Source organism: Lactuca serriola, chromosome 4 (genome assembly GCF_051521515.1).
Source record: "Lactuca serriola cultivar US96UC23 chromosome 4, Lser_US96UC23_V15, whole genome shotgun sequence".
Classification (NCBI taxonomy): Eukaryota; Viridiplantae; Streptophyta; class Magnoliopsida; order Asterales; family Asteraceae; genus Lactuca; species Lactuca serriola.
In genome coordinates, this window is record NC_136411.1 from 187,959,943 (window position 1) to 187,977,802 (window position 17,860).

General features: G+C 36.3%; 2 protein-coding genes and 1 long non-coding RNA gene across 3 annotated transcripts; 1 reads left to right on the plus strand and 2 right to left on the minus strand.

Moving 5' to 3' along the window:
* Positions 1–7,384: 7,384 nt before the first annotated feature.
* Positions 7,385–10,142, minus strand: LOC145100479 (uncharacterized). The gene is made up of 5 exons (XR_013705069.1): positions 8,514–10,142; positions 8,361–8,428; positions 8,257–8,279; positions 7,748–8,175; positions 7,385–7,652 (listed from the first exon to the last, which is right to left on the minus strand). It is a non-coding gene; the product is annotated as an uncharacterized LOC145100479 (long non-coding RNA).
* A 2,048-nt stretch (positions 10,143–12,190) lies between these two features.
* Positions 12,191–14,234, minus strand: LOC145103052 (cytochrome c1-2, heme protein, mitochondrial-like). Its single transcript, XM_079040583.1, has 7 exons — positions 14,098–14,234; positions 13,983–14,003; positions 13,814–13,914; positions 13,402–13,580; positions 13,036–13,315; positions 12,838–12,909; positions 12,191–12,763 (listed from the first exon to the last, which is right to left on the minus strand). Exons 1-7 carry the CDS (start codon positions 14,099–14,101, stop codon positions 12,464–12,466), a joined length of 957 nt encoding a protein of 318 aa, XP_078896709.1. The 5' UTR covers positions 14,102–14,234; the 3' UTR covers positions 12,191–12,463.
* A 1,584-nt stretch (positions 14,235–15,818) lies between these two features.
* On the plus strand, positions 15,819–16,583 carry LOC145099072 (uncharacterized). Its single transcript, XM_079036658.1, has one exon. The coding sequence runs from the start codon at positions 15,819–15,821 to the stop codon at positions 16,581–16,583; it is 765 nt and encodes a 254-aa protein (XP_078892784.1).
* Positions 16,584–17,860: the final 1,277 nt, after the last annotated feature.

The following is a 17,860-nucleotide window of genomic DNA, read 5'->3' on the forward strand; positions in this document are numbered from 1 at the left end:
GGGTGCCCAACCTACCCCTTCGGTCCTCTCGACCGGATACTGCCTAGCATATCTGGGTGCTGGCCTCCCCTTCGGTCCTCTCGACCGGATACTGGGGAACGATTTCTCCCCTCTACTACTACTACATAACATGTATCACAATATTAGAATCTATTTATCATGGCTGGGTATGACTACCCTTTCGGCCCTACCGACCGGATATCTCGGGGACTATCCCCCCTACTGTCACTAGCACATAGCATCATATCATACTAGCACATAAACATAACACAGGTAATAGTAAACCCTAGATGAATATCACAGAGACAATCATCTACATACAACTCCTACTGGTGGGCCGACATTGTGGCCGTAGACCCACCGCTACTGGAAGGTAACTCACCTCGAAGTAGCTGCTGATCTGATCGGGAACTGACTGTCTACTGCTGCTCCGGAAATCCTCCGGCTCTAATTCCCACAACATACTCAATCAACCACTGCTAACTACCCTTTGGGTAAAATGACCATTTTACCCCCTAATCATGCCCTAAGTCAAAGTCAGAGTCAACTTTCAGTTGACCCGACTCGCCGAGTTGGCTTGCCAACTCGCCGAGTCCCTGTCCAATCGACTGACCTGGATCCCGTCTCTACTCGTCGAGTTAGGCGTTGACTCGACGAGTTCTCCTTCCAAACTGATGTTCAAGTCCTTCATCCTACTCGCCGAGTTGTATGAACAACTCGCCGAGTTCATCTTCATCCGATGAACACTTATGCTGAGACTCGCCGAGTTGTATGAACAACTCGTCGAGTTTGTTCTTGATCTAAGAAGATTGCCTTGAACTCGCCGAGTCAGGGCAATGACTCGCCGAGTTCCTTCATGGATGAGTCCGGCTTCCAACTCACTGAGTCACACCCCGTGACTCACTACTCTACTCGACACAACGAAAAGGGGACAAACTCGGAGACTCGCGAGCAGACTCGCCGAGTCAAATGAACGACTCGCCGAGTCTCTATATGGTCGATTTTGCTTGAATCCAGCTTATGCTATCCACATATCTGGGTCCCTAGAGCATGGATAACACGTAAAGTTTCCAATTTTACGTGTAGATACTCACTAATGAGGGTTTTAGGGCTCAAAATGCACCAAAAAGGGTAGATCTAGGGTGTACATGCAACATGGGTCCATAAAGGCAGTAGATCCAAGCTCCTGGAGCTCGATCTCACCTAGATCTAGGAGTTACCCAGCTTATTACGAGTCCACAAGCATACATAAGCTTAGAAATGGATCAAAAGGGCTTTAATGGAGTTATAAGGAACAATAATCATGAAAACAGAGGGGGGAAATCGAGTTTTACCTCAAGGGAAACTCTGAGATTGCTCAAAGATGGCTGACCTCCTCTTCTTCTTCTTGATCCACTATTCTCCCTTCTCCAAAACTTCAAAACACACTAGGAATGCTTCAAACTTTCAAGGAATAAAGCTTTGAACGAGGGGTAGGGCTTTGAGGGTGAATGGGGCGGAGTTGGGGCGCAAATGGTCGTTTAAATAGGGTGCAAACCCTTGGTAATTAGGGTTTCATCAGACAGCGCGGACTCGCCGATTCCATAATATGGACTCGCCGAGTCGCCAACTTAACCGCGTCCCAAGTCTCGTCTCTACTCGGCGAGTCGGGCCTCCAACTCGCCGAGTCCAAGGCCAAAATACAAAATACTTAGATATATCTTACATACCAGGAACCAGGTGTGACATCCCCATTTTCACGGCCAGAAAAGACCGATTTGCTTATGCTTTGTTTTATAAATCAGAGTGATCGTTTAAAGAAAACGGTTGCGGAATTTGTTCCCAAAATAAAATATGATAACCATTTATCAAAACATTTCTCAAAGAGAATGTATTTCCATTAAATAATAAAACCTCGGGATGTCATGTTCCGATACAGACCAAAAGCATAAACAATATAAAATAGACCTTACAATAGTTATTCAACTACTGATCTATAATCCAAAACCTCTCGTCAAGTCCACCAACTTATACTCTTGTGTCATTACCTGTAATGCAAAGAAAACTGAGTGGGTCAGGCTTGGGAGCCTGGTGAGCATATAGGGTTTTCAACCCACAATAATACAATTATTATATTCAACCATCAAACAATCAACTCGATTTCTTATCCCTATTATGTTTCTTAGGATTTTACCCTAGGAATTCAACTACTCGTCATTCCTTCATTCCTAAGGATTGACCTAAGGAATTTACACAAACTTCCATTGCTACATAAGGCGCATCTGCCAACATTATCCTTTAAGCGCCTCTGCCAGGATTACGTCATACACTATGAGGCGCGACTGCCAGGTTTATGACATTCTCTTTTAGGCACATCTGCCGACATTATCTTATAAGCGCATCTGCCAAGATTATCCTATAAGCGCATCTGCCAAGATTATCCTATAAGCGCATCTGCTATTATTATGACAATCTCTATTTGGCACATCTGCCGATATTATTCTCCAGCACATCTGCTAGCTTTATGACATTCTTTAATTGGTGCGTCTACCAATATCATTCTTAATTATCTTTCATACCTCATCACTTTATCACATACCAACTATCTCATCTACCCATGTTCTACCCAACATATTTGTAGATATAGAATACACATACAGTTTATCTCTTTTAAAAACTATATAAAACATTCATTCCATACTCATCTCAAATAAACAACAATATATAAACACATAGCACGTATTTTATACCAATTACTTCATATTTATGTGTTAGAAGAAAGTAACCATACACTCTCCCAAACATACACTTAATACATTCAAACAATACTTGTATTATACCCGTGTTTATGAAAGGGACTATACACCCACACATATAAACAACCTCATATTATACACGTAGCACGTATTTCATAGAAAATACTTAATAATTATGCGTTAGAAGAAAATAACCACACACTCACTTGATCAGAAGATGATCGGACAGCACTACGGCTTATAGAAGTAGTAATCCACAGCAGATCTGGAAGATCTTCACAAAAATCGAACTTCTCGCGGGCAGAGCTTCGACTCGGGAACCGCACTTCTCGGGATCTTCGGGATCTCGGGACTTGCCTCGGGGTTAGAGTATGATACCGGGGCTTCGGGGTGGCTTCGGGGGTAAAAATGCAGAGCTTCGGCGCAAAGATGAGAAGAAATGAGCAAATAAACCCTGAACCCTCGCATCCTATTTATAGCGAAAATATCTGATGTACTCGTCGAGTAGGGGACACCTACTCGCCGAGTTGGTCCATACTCGCCGAGTAGGGGACACCTACTCGCCGAGTTGGTCCATGTGGCGGCTTTCTGGTGGTGCCACGTGTCAAATTCTGGGTGGTGCCACGTCACCCCTATCGCGTGTTAGCCTTCGAACTTAGAAAAATCATAACTTTCGCATACGAGCTCCGTTTTTGACGTTCTTTATATCCACGCGTAGGTAAAATCAAGACCTACAACTTTCGTTTAGACTCCGTTGGCTAAATCTTGACCGATCTCAAATTTAACAGTAGGAGGCGTTTAGACTGTTAAATGACCGCGAAGAATTCGTAACTCCTTCATACGAACTCCGTTTTCGTCCATATTTTTACCGTTGAGTTCCTATTAATGAGACCTTCAACTCTTATTTAGGTCGCGTAAGCTAAAAACCGCTCGAACTAAAATTCGAGTTTCGGGTCGTGCACTGCTAAGCCGAATCTTAGAAAAATCATAACTTCCTCATACGAAGTCAGATTTGGGCGTTCTTTTTATTGATGCTCTTATCTTAACATATTCTACAACTTTTGTTTAGATTGATAAGGCTAAATCTCACTCTATCGTAAATTCACTATTTACGCTTCCCGGTGCCGTGCCGGTTTTGCCGTAAAACTTCGACAGGTCATAACTTCTTCGTTATAACTCGGATTTTGGCGTTCTTTATATGCACGGAAACCTTGTGACATATACTACAACTTGGTTAAGATTAATCCTTCTAGATAATATTCCATCAAAAAGTCATTTTTGACGCTTATTGTCTCTAAATTGACTAGCCCTGATCTACGGGCGTTACACCAGGTGCTACAAATCTCCCCCACTTATTTTAGACTTCGTCCTCGAAGTCTGATGCTCGATCCTGAAACAGCTCGGGGTAATGCTCCATCATCTCTTCCACCGGCTCCCAAGTCCACTCCGATCCCTTCCGGTGCTGCCATTGCACCTTCACGAGTTCCACTCGCTTGTTCCTTAAATCCTTCGACTTCCTGTCAAGGATTGCGACTGGACGCTCAATGTAATTCAGGCTGTCATCAACCTGTATATCCTCTAACGGCACTACCGCTCCTGAATCGGAATAAAATGAGCACTCTTGGTCAACCGATCCACGATGACCCAAATCGAATCTACTCCACGCGCGGTCCTGGGAAGCTTCGTGATAAAATCCATCGTGATATCCTCCCATTTCCACAACAGGATGCCCAACGGCTGCATCTTGTCATGTGGTCTCTGATGTTCGGCCTTGACCTTCCTGCAGGTCAAGCACCGCTCGACGTACCAAGCCACATCCCGCTTCATGCAGGGCCACCAATAATCTAGACGAAGATCCCTATACATCTTCGTTGCCCCTGGATGAATAGAGAATCGAGATTTTGGCGCCTCGCACAATCTCTGTCTCAGCGTCTCAAACGCAGCCTGCTGCTCGGGTCCCCACCGAAAGACTACGGCTTTCTTCGTCAGCCGCATCAGGGGTACGGCTATCTTGGAGAAATCCTGAATGAATCTCCGATAGTAGCCTGCCAATCCTAGGAAACTCCGAATCTCAGATGGAGACTTCGGAACCTCCCACCTCATCACGGCCTCGACCTTGGCCGGATCGACCAGAATCCCGTTCTGGTTGACAAGGTGTCCGAGAAATTGCACCTCGCGTAACCAAAACTCACACTTGGAGAACTTGGCATACAAGCTCTCCCTCCTCAGGGTCTCCAATACCTCCCTCAGATGCTCCTCATGCTCCTCCTGTGTCTTGGAATAAACCAAGATGTCGTCAATGAAAACTATCACAGACCGATCCAGCATCGGTCTGCATACGCGGTTCATGAGGTCCATGAACGCGGCAGGAGCATTGGTGAGCCCAAACGGCATAACCACGAACTCATAATGGCCATAGCGCGTCCGAAACGCGGTCTTCTGCGCCTCCTCCTCTCTGACCCTCATCTGATGGTATCCCGAACAAAAATCGATCTTGGAAAACCAAGACGCTCCTTGAAGCTGGTCAAAGAGATCATCAATCCTCGGGAGTGGGTAACGGTTCTTCACCGTTACCTTATTCTGCTCCCGATAGTCTATGCACATCCGGTGCGACCCATCCTTCTTCTTCACAAACAGGATCGGGGCTCCCCATAGTGAACTGCTCGGACGAATAAATCCCTTGTCTAGCAACTCCTGTAGCTGCGTAGACAACTCCTGCATCTCGGGAGGAGCCAACCGATACGGTGCCTTGGCTATCAGAGCCGCACCAGGAACGAGGTCAATCCTGAACTCCACCTGTCGCTCCGGAGGTATCCCAGGAAAGTTTCCTTTCCAAAAGAAAATTTAATTTTTGAAATTTTGTTAAAGTATAGATTGTGTGAAAAAGGAGAAAATGAGTAATTTAATTTTTGAAATTTTGTTAAAGTCTAGATTGTGTGAAAAAGGAGAAACACGAGTAAAGGAATTAGTCGAAATATCTGGCGAGATAAGAGTGAAAACTAAAAAGCAGCAAATGACCCGGTTTATTTATTGGTTGTTTTATATAATTAACTAGGTGTGAAAGCCATGTATTACATGAGTTTATTTAAAAAAAACTAAATACAAAATTCTAAACATTTGAAAGTATCAATTTTTATAAAAAAAGTGAGAAAATTTTGAATTATAAAAAATTAAAGTGTTTTTTTTTCTATTTTAAATTTAAACAAATAATTTAGATAAATAAATAAAGAAAATTAATGAATCTTTAATTTGGTAATTTTTAAAATAAAAGGAAATTTTTTATTACTATCTACAATTTAATAAAATGAAAAATCATAAAATTACAAGTGAAATAAAAATTAATTTAAAATAACCACAAAATTAAATATGACAAAATAAATAAAAATATGATATGTCAAAAAAAATATTTATTTATTAGAGAAAATATGAATTTATATCATAAATGTAAAGTTACAGTGATCCCACGAATATATATTCTTTTCCACCATCTTCTAAATACAAAAGTCGGTGCTCATATTCTTTTCTTTTCCTTCCTTCTACTTTTTTTATTTTCCATTCGCACTCCCTATACATTGAATTCATATACATACTCCACCCCTTTATTTAAAAAAATGACATTTCCTTCGCTATACGTTTTAAAATGATGTTTTTACCCCCCTTTAACTTGACTTTTTATTACTTTTTAAAATGTCGATTTCCCTGAACTTTGAATTTTTCCAAATATGACTTTAACCCTCTCCATTTTTAATGTGTCTACCCCCGTATACAGTATATATCTTCTAAACAACAATGTCGACGGCCTTCATTTTTCTTTCGGTTCCCTTCCACTTTTTTTATTTTCTATTTTCAATCCTTTAACATTCTTCTTTTTTACTTTTGGCAATTTAATCCACGATGTTATTTTTATATTACTACCATCCTTTTATTTTATAGAATGACATTTTCATCCTTTTATTTTTTTATCATATTCGTATTCAAACGTTGGAAAATGTCGATTTCATCCTTTTTTATTTTCTAAACTTTTATTTTATTCCCGATAATATATATATATATATATATATATATATATATATATATATATATATATATACTAGGTAAGTTTAAGGTCCGTGCTAAGCATGACCCATATAAGGTAATTTGAGAATTTCCTTACGATATTTTAAAGAAACATAAGTACATTGTCATTATGTGTAAGGAATTGTAAGTATGTTCCTACTATCGGTAAATAATCAAGTATGTTGCTACAATTGGTAAGAAAATAAAAGTTCATTACCATTATGAGCAAGGAAAATGAAATTACATTGCTATTATGGGTAATGAAATGAAACTACATTGGTATTAAAGGTAAAAGTAAATTACATATATTTGTAAATAGTTAAAGTCCATTACTATTTCCTACAATTCTTATCTTGTAATTATAATACCTTTCACCTTTATTTCAGGATGTTTCAAAAATATTTCCAGGCTAATTCTAGATACTGAAGCTTGTCCAAATAGGGATGGGAGAAATTTGCAATTTTCATCAACATAAAAAAAGATCCAGCAAAAATAATGCAAAATCTTTATATATCCTTCTATTCCAACAAAAAAAACATAGAAGAAACACAACTTAAGAAAAAAATGCTACTGAAAGTTGGTTTTGACTTTATGAAAAATAAATTGGTTTTGACTTGTTACTGGAGCTAAAAGAATAAAAACTAAATCGTCTTCGTGTAATATTAAATGGTAAAACTCTTATTAAATAAAGTCTCATTTATCTGTTTAGGAGAATCCATATATATGTATACACACAACCTTTTTTGTAAAAAGACGAAACTAACCCTTACTTTGGTGGCATATATTCGAAGGCACCAAAAAGACATGTAGCTAAAGATGTATTTCCCACTTCAGACACCTTGTTTAACCAAAACCCACTACCTAAAAGTAAACATATAGCCAATAAATCAAAACCATCTTCCACTTTACCATCCAACATTATATCAAAAGATATATAAAAATCTAAATATTTATACCTTCCCCATGTATATACACAGAGGAACAATATGTGTGTGGATATACTCAAGAGTCAAGGCCCCTGACTGAGTCAATGGCGATTTGTAAGAAACATACAAACATGAAAAGTGATCATTTTAAAGAAAAAAAATTAGCAATGGTGTATAAAGCAGAACCCACAAAAGCATTTCAATAGAACCTTAATAACAAAAGTAAAATCTGATGAACACACTTAAAACCTGTCTTAAATCTTAATATGGAATATCAAAGTTGAACAAAGAACTACAAGTACAAGCAACAACAAGCAGTTAATTCTTACAAAACTACACAATCTAACCAAAGTCCCACCTCAAATTCCAATATGATGTCATGTAAATGTTGTCATAACATCATATGTTTAACCGTATTATAATCATATGCCTTCTTCCTACACCCAACAATCTCATCCCTGTAGATGAATTTAGTGAAAATCTTGTTACGATTATAGATTATAACTCGATAGAAAAAAAATGCACATAACAGATGTCACCTGAGTGTCCTTGCCAAGAGATCCTGAAATAAACGTAAGTTTCATGAGGTATTGTTTGTCTAGCAGTCAGTACCCGATTATAGGAAATGATTACTCAAGTGCACCTCATGTTAGATACAAGGTTTTTTAATAGCATTGGCTGAAAGCAACTTTAATTCAGTGTGAGGTGCCACTGTTCCAAGAAAAAATCGAAATTATAGGACAGTGATTAAAAATAAGACTACATAAGCAACAAGAGTGTATCAAACTATAAATACCCAACATTTGCATACTAAGGCCCAATCTGAAAGAAATATCTCTTGAATGCATGTTGATCTTTCATTCTTCACACTACGCACAACATGGTGATAGACATCCCCAGAAATTTGTTGATTATCCAAAAGCACATCAGACCTTCAAAGTTTTTATTTCATTAAAATAGCAAAAGGGAAAACCTGATTTATAATCATAAAAGCGATTTCCTGGAATTTGATAGGAAGCAAAAAACCTATCTTTTTGGAAATCGGAACTTTCTCAAAGAAGATTTAAGTGAAGATGCGAAGAAGTAAGGTTGTACACATGCCAATAACTTGTTATTTATTTAATACAGACCTCTTATATGACAAACTAAAATAACGAATCTAGTCAATTTGCAGAAGCGGATATGAAGCAGATAATCAACATGCCAATCAGAAATGGTCCCTAAAATCTTGAATAAGACAAATAACTTAAAAGATTAAAAATACAGACACAAATAACCACTTCAACAAATTAGAAAACTCTAAATTATTGAAAAAATAAGATGAACCAATCTTATCTTCAATATCAAAAAATGATAACAACCAAAAAAAATTGAGAAATCAACTCTTAGGGTTTTGAGAGCGAGACAACAGACCAACCACAACCCGAAGAAAAAATAAAATACTCTGAATAAAACATACATAAAAATAAAAATCTTGAGGAACCCCATAACAGAAAACTTAGTTAATTTTGCTATCGTTGAAGAAGCTCTAGATTAATCAATTCCCTTGCTCCAGTTTTGTTTGATTTAGTAATTGATCAGATGTTGTACTTTTATGAAGGTATAGAACATCAAACATCCAAACATCCATTTCTAATTTCCTCCAGAATCCATATAAAAATTTAATCAATTAAATTAAAATCAAAACTACTAACCTTAATTTCTGTAACCCATTTTCTTCACCGTGAAAAAAAATAAGATTAGAGGATAAAGAACCCATTTTATCAAATCCAAATTGTGAAATATATTAAAGAAAATTGAATCTAATCTGTGGTAATGCGATAAGTGGTGGCCTGTGTTAGGGTTTCGGGAGTAGGAGGGGAAAGGGATTAGAAAGAAATTATACATGAAGGAGAGTAACAACCAATCAAATCTCTTGTCGAAACGGAAAATGGAACAATAGAGAATGAGAGAAGAGAAGCGGTTGTGTATTGGGTAACATAAACAAAATCGCAGAAAGGGATTTAAACCAATTATCAGCATTTTGGACCTTTATTGAAGCAGAGAGTTCGCTTGCGTGAAGAATTTCCAATGATTATTTAAAGGTTGTTCATCACCTTTGCGAATAACCCATAACCATTCAGCATCAGAGAAAAATGTGTCATGGTAGAATGTAGAAGAGAAGTAAGAACAATTACATGGTAACGTAAATTTGATGTTTCCCTAATATGAGATAAGAAGGGGAGACGTCGTCTCGAGGGGAATTAGAGATAATTATATGGGAAGAAAAATCATATAAGAAGAGGGACAATTTCATAGTCCTTTGGGAAACATTAACAGTGAAGCGGTCATGAGATACGACACAGTGGAACATAGGCATTGTGAATCGACGTTGGTGTCCATAACATCGTTTCAGAAGGCAGTTGACGTGGCGTTCAATGAAGGATGTAAATTTGATGTTGGCGACACGAAAATAAAAAATGTTTTTATATATAGTAATGATATATATATATATATATATATATATATATATATATATATATATATATATTTATTAAAGGTGACCAACATTTCTACATAAATTGTTTCCATATAAATTTATAACTTTAGTTCGTTGATTTAAAACACATATATTATTTATGCACATGTCGGTATAAATTTTAGTCCGTCTTAACATAACTTTTTCCTTTATCTTTTCGTGCTTATTTTTATGTACGTTTCCTACGTCTAAGTCGGGACACATATAATACGTTATTAATTATTTGAATTTCCATTTTTTAATTTAAAAACAATCTTAGTCATTTATTTTTATATGCGTATCACATATAATATGATTTTAGTTATTTTTGTTTGACATGGTTTTCGTCCCTCACTATTATACTTTGTAAACTTATATCTTCTTAAGTTTCTGACCAACATATAACAACTTCCTTTCTGCTATTTCTTAAATAGATTACTCCACCCGCAGGTAAAATCCTAGTTTTGTTAGGATTACAAACTCTGAACCTAATGCCAATGACCCATTGAAAAATATCGTTTCACTTGTAATTTGAGAGAGCACAAGTAAGCGCACATAGCACAAAATAAGCGTGGCACCACGTGTACAGCCTTATCCATTCCACTCACCGTCCTTATTATCCACTTTTTCACTCTTCCCCATCGACATCTCCATCTCCATCTCCGCCTTCGTTTTGTCCTCATCAATGGCGACGCCTCTCCCAACTTGTTTCCATCCCATAACCACGGTCTCATCCGCTAACCGGGTTACCCGGATCAAGCCACCGGCGGCATCCGCCTCCGGCAAGTGGTGGACCCCGCTCTTCGGTATGCCATCAGATCCAGACTACATTCACAATCCGGAAACTGCTACCGGCGGATCGGTAACTGGAACCTCCGATCCGGACAACGGTAGATCACGATTTGCTCCTGGATGCTTCACGGAGGAAAAAGCAAAACAACTGCGGATGAAGACCAGTGAAATGGCTAATTTCCATGACATCATGTACCACTCCGCCATCGCGTCTCGCCTTGCGTCGGATGTCTCCGGCCGTCAAGACGGCTGACGTCGCCGCGCGCTTGTTGAGGCGATGGTGTCGCCGGAAGATCAGTACACGGTTAGTGCTTGCTGCATCTAGCAATTTGTCGACTTCAATAATCAATTAGTATTTAGTAATAGCACGATAGATCTTTAACATCTTTAGCATCTACAATACTCTGATCAAATCAGTTGATTTCATCTCGTTGCTGTGTAATTTTGCACAATTCCGATTCAGTTTATCATTGATTTGTAATTTAGTACCACTAGACATCATAACTCATTATCAGATTTCTTTTAACAGATCTCAAAATTCCTCATTGAATACTCCATTGTTATTTTGATGCATCGATGATAATAGATCCATGAGTTTGATCACTTATAATCTAATTATCACAAACAAATTATCATCGATTTGTTAAAAAGCCACAATTACAATATAAGGTAATAAGTATCGCATAAACAACCATCATTGGCGTCTTTTTGATCAATTTGCCGCTTCAAGTATTGCATTTCAAATTGTATCGACATCGAGGCAAATTGTAATGTTGCCATTTTTGCAGTGCCCATGAAATATGGAGAATTGGAGATAATTGATATGGAAATTGGATATTTTGGTACAAGTGTTAGCACGAATTAATGTGCAAGTACGGAAGTACCCTTGTATTTTGGACAATGAATTAATGTGCAATACAACACATTCTAATTTCACTATATTGTACATGATGTGTTTTTGTCATTTTATCTGAAATAACAATATATTTAAATTAATTGATGTATTGTGTCATAATTTGATTGGTAAAACAATTGTGATAACCATATATTTTAGCAAAAAAAAAAGTCTTAAAATAGATGAATATTAGAATAAGTCATTATACTATATGTTACAACTTACAAAGACAAATTAATTTTATTAAAAAAAAAAAACAAAGTGACCAATTAACATGCACTTGACCCGATTGTCTAAAATGGTACTAGAATACATATAACAAGGCAACCACATGAACATCTGTTTCTCTTAATCTAGAAACAACAGTTTCCTTGGTTTAAAGTTTAAACACAATAAACCAACGACTTACTTTCCCCTCTAATATATTGTAAACTTAGAGTATGCCGTTTTTTACATACACGAAACTTAAACATTATGTAAACTAATGACATATGACGAAATAAGTTTATTGGCGTTTACCTCTGGTATACAATACATACATGGAAGTGAAGATGTAGTAAGATCAGTTGACCACATCAAGCACAAGCTTACGAGACTTGAGAACCGACCATTTCAATCGCCTGTAGTATCCAGCTTGCAGAAGTGCAAGCGACAACACAAATATCCACTTAAATCCCATCAGCTTTCTTTCTTCCATCTCAGGCTCAGCAGCCCATGATAAAAAGCTGACAACATCTTTTCCCATCTGAGCCTCGGTGGCAGGTGTTCCATCTTCATATTCAACAGCACCATCGTTAAGCATTTTTGGCATAGCAATCGCTCCACCAGGGAAATAAGGATTATAATACAATCCCTCTCTCATCTAAAAATTCACCAACAACAAATTAAAACATTATCACCCCAAAAAAAAAAAAAAAATCACACAAAAGAATTTACCGAAACACCCGCAGGAGGATCACGGTAGCCTGTAAGAAGCGCAAACACGTAGTTCTGACCATTATGACGAGCCTGCAACAATCAAAATAATCTTGTTACTATTAAAAAAAAATTATATATTTTTATATATTGTAAATGGGTAAACAACTATTAAAAACACCATTGTTTTAAAAAAAAAAAATACTATGATAAAGTTACTTTGGTGATGAGACTTAGATCTGGGGGGTAGGCGCCTCCATTAGCAAACCTAGCTGCTTGTTCATTTGCGTAAGGCTGAGGGAAGCGATCACTGAGTTTACCGGGTCGAGTGAACATTTCACCTTCATCATTAGGCCCATCAACTACTTCAATCTCAGCTGCCATGGCTTTTGTTTCTTCTTCAGTGTATGCAACACCAACAAGGTCTCTGTAAGAGATGAGTGACATTGAGTGACATGAAGCACAGACTTGTTGATACACCTGGTGGCCTCTTCGGATCCTGCTCAAACAAATTATCAAACACCAAAATCTCAAAATTCAAAATCATTGATTGTAAGATGTGGTAAATAACAGATTTTTACTTACGAAGCATGATCATATGAACTGAGAATGCCTTGGTGAGGCCATGGGTAGTTGGGGGATTCTAAGCCATGTTCTGCTTCATCAGATGCATAAGCTATTGTTGTGAAGCTTAAAAATCCAGAAATTCCTGCACCTAGGAGGGTGAAAACTCTAATTGCACCAGATCTGGATCCATCTTCAGCCTGAATATCATACACTGATGATGATCAGAATAGTAATTTGGATGTCTTCAATATCGTGACTACTAAACATCTAAACCTAATTGTTCGTAATTGGTAACGACAAATCATCGTGCCTAAAAAGCAGATTGAAATCAGCATCAAAATCTCTTTGTAAAACGTAACCTAACAGTTCGTAATCTAGCAATCATGAGAGAGAGAGAGAGAGAGAGAGAGAGAGAGATTAAACGTAATACCTTGAAATCAGTGAGCTTTGGTTGAACGTTTACATTTGATAGGTTTGGAGTTTGTCTCTGACGAGTGATTCCGGATACAAATCGCCCAATTCGTCGGAAACCTGGTGCAGAAGTCAATTGAATCATCAGAATTCAGAGTTTCAGCTCACTAGATACGTGAATTCCTTACCATTAATCTTCTTACACAAACCTGTATAAAATCAAAAACCAAAACAAAGAAATTTAAGTTGGATTGGATTAGGCATAAAAATTCGAAATTAAAAGCAACGTGGAAATGTAGTTACTCATGGTTGTGGAACCGATGATGAAGTGAGAGGAGTTGATGAGTGACGAATGAAAAAATGGCAGCGTGGTAGCGATCGGAAAGAAGGGAAGGAAGAGGCTGAGGTTGGCGCTGAGATGCACGGCTTAAAATTGGACGAGTCATTGACTCACTGTTGGTCCACTTGTTCGATAATCTTCTATTCGCTCAAAATCTTAGCCGCCGTATATTAATATTAATTAATAATATTTATATACTGTACCTCAAAAAAGCCTTTTTGTCTGAAGTAGGTGATATATTTATGTCTTTTATTTATTTGAAAATAAGATGATTTGTATTTATATTTTTCATCGTCATTCTCTTACTTCAATAAAAATGAGAGTAGGAAAATCAAACTACATTCTTTTTAAGTATGGACATGCGTTTGGACCGAATACCCGAACCGAACCAACCCGGATTAGTAAGGCGGTTCTGGTTCCGGTTCCAAAATTTTTGGAACTGTCTTAAGCGGTTCCGGTTCCGGTACACATTTTTTCGGAACCGCTGTCTGCTGGGTACCTGTTAGAACCGGTTCATCTGTGTTTTTATATATATATATATATATATATATATATATATATATATATATATATATATATATATATTGTTGTAAATAATTGGTGGATGACATAATAATTGGTGCATGGTAAATTTGTCAATATTTTTAACTAGTTATAATTATATGTTAGTAAAATTTGTAGTATAAATAACCCAATGATTGTAAAGAATGAGATACACCAAAAGTTATAAGAGATATAACTTTTATATTCTCTCTAAATATTCTTTCTTCTCAATTAAAGTTATTATCAAAGTTTAGTAGTTTGTTTTGGTTTAAAGTTACATTAATTACGCTTAATTCATAACACGTTATCAGCATGAAAGCTCTAATCAAGGTTATTAAACAAGTGGAAATCACATCTATCTTAATCAAGGTATGTATTACTTAGTAAAAAATTATTAATTATAAAACATCCATCATATTAAAATAATGATGATACTAATGAATTAATAAAACTTATACATTATGGACTACTAATAATTTTTATTTCTTATACTAACATTTCTTTATGTATTCTAATTTTTATGCATACTAACATTTACATTATGCAACTAACTTTTATTTATGCATACTAACATTTATATTATGCAACTAACTTTTATTTATGCATACTAACATTTAAATTATATTTATTTATACATGTCAATGTTTATTTTTATTTTAAATACTCTTCATAATTTTATTTTAACATTTACTAATATTTATTAATGTATATAATTAGTAAAATTATACAAAGTAAAGTTATGTATTACTTATAAATCTTATTAAATGATTTATAAAATACATATACATATATACACAACGGAAATGTATATGTAACGGTTATAAACAGCAAAAACAACGACTATATTTTTTTACCATAAATAAACATCTTTACCCTGCTTATTTTACCCACAACAAATATTTCTCTCTTCCATCAAACAAATCAATTTCAAGAAATCAAGATTCAAGATGATTCATCCTTTTGTGATAATCATGACTATAATAGTCATGTTACTTTTCATCCCAATTCTTAACATCGAAGATAATATGAAATTTCATTTACTTTTAGGCTTGTATGCAATGTTAGCTTTACCGTTTCTTTTTTGTGTAATATTTATTGAAATAAATGGATTTTAATTTTGTTTAAAATTTATAGTTACATTATGTCCAACATTGCAAAGCTCGAGTTTGCAGCACTTGAAGTTAGTGGGAAAAACTATGTGCCATGGATGATAGATGTAAAAATGCATCTTGAGTCCATGGGAATCTCAAATGCTATATATGAATTTAATAATTGTTTGGCACAAGACAAAGCAAAAGCTCAAGTTTTCCTTCGTAAGCATATCGATGAAATGTTGAGATTTGAATATCTTGATGTTACTGATCCAAGTATTCTCTCGAATCTTTTGAAAGAAAGATTTGATCATCAAAAGGAAGTTATACTTCCAAATGCTAGAGATGAATGGAAAACACTGAGGTTTCAAGACTTCAAAAAGGTAAATGAATACAACTCAGCTTTGTTCAGAATATGTTCACAACTCAAGTATTGTGGACAAGAAGTTACTGATGAAGATATGTTGGAGAAAACTTACTCCACATTTCATGCAATAAACATTACCTTGATGCAACAATATCGGATGCAAAAGTTCACAAGATATTCTGAACTGAATGCATGTCTGCTCGTTGCAGAGCAAAATAATGAACTTTTGATGAAAAATCATGAATCTCGTCCAACGGGATCAGTAGCACTACCTGAAGCAAATGCTACAAATATTGATGGTCATCGAAACAATACACGTGGACGAGGGCGTGGTCGTGGTCGAGGACGAGGCCGTGGCTTTTTTAATCGAAACCAAAGCCATAATCAGAACCATAATTCTGGTCGTGGACAGGGTAATAATCGTGGTCGTGGCCAGAAAAAGGAATAATTAGCAACATTCACAAAGAAACAATGTACACGCACAAGATAAGGCCAAAGTGGCAAGGCATGACACTGGGACATCACAAAAATCTGACGGTTCATGTTATAGATGTGGTAGCACGGTTCATTGGTCAAGGACCTGTCGTACACCTGCACATCTTTGTCAACTTTATCAAGAGTCCATTAAAGGAAAAGGAAAAGAAGCAAACCTCATTGATAATGTTGAATTCACTCCGATAAATGTTGCTGATTTCTGCAATGACATGGAAGACATAAACTAAAAAAAATCTATTATTGTTCTAGTAAAACTGTTTTTCCTTCGTTTGTTTTTCATGTAATGTCTTTCCTTCAATAAATGAACTTTCTTTTTAATAATAATTATGATTATGTTTATTCACTTATTATTCCTTTCATATGTGAAGTTTAATATGAGTCCAACTAGAGCGCAACACCAAGAAAAGATTGGAGATCTTTGTATAGCAGATAGTGGTAGTACACATACTATTCTGAAATCAAAGAAATATTTTTCAAAATTAGTACCAACAAAAACAATCATACATACAATATCAGGTCCTGCAGACTTGATAGAGGGAACCAAGAAAGCCCATTTTATATTACCAAACGGTACAAGCTTTTGTATAACAAATGCCTTATTTTCTCCAAAGTCTAATAGAAACTTATTTAGTTTCAGTGACATATATTTCAAAGGATATGACACAAAAACTGTGACCATTGAAAATAAGAAATATATGTATATTATAGACAAAAATCATGTGCTTGAAAAACTACCAACACTTGATTACGGTCTGCATTATACATATATACATATGATTGAATCAAATATGGTAATAGAAGGAAAACATTATGATCCTGGGACATTCAGATTATGGCATGATAGGTTGGGCCACCCAGGATTAGCAATGATGCGAAGGATAATTGAGAATACACATGGGCATCCATTGAAGGACCAAAAGTTCCCTCAACCCAATAGCATAAAACCATGTACATCTTGTTCCCTTGGAAAGTTAATTATAAAACACTCTCCAATGAAAGTTGAAAGGGAATCACCTAGATTTCTAGAAAGAATTCAAGGTGATATTTGTGGACCGATTCACCCTCCATCTGGACCATTTAGATACTTTATGGTCTTAATAGATGCATCCAGCAAATAGTCTCATGCTTGCCTATTATCAACTCGTAACATGGCATTTGCAAAGTTTCTTGCCCAAATTATTAAATTAAGGGCACATTTCCCTGATTATACTATCAAAAGAGTGAGACTTG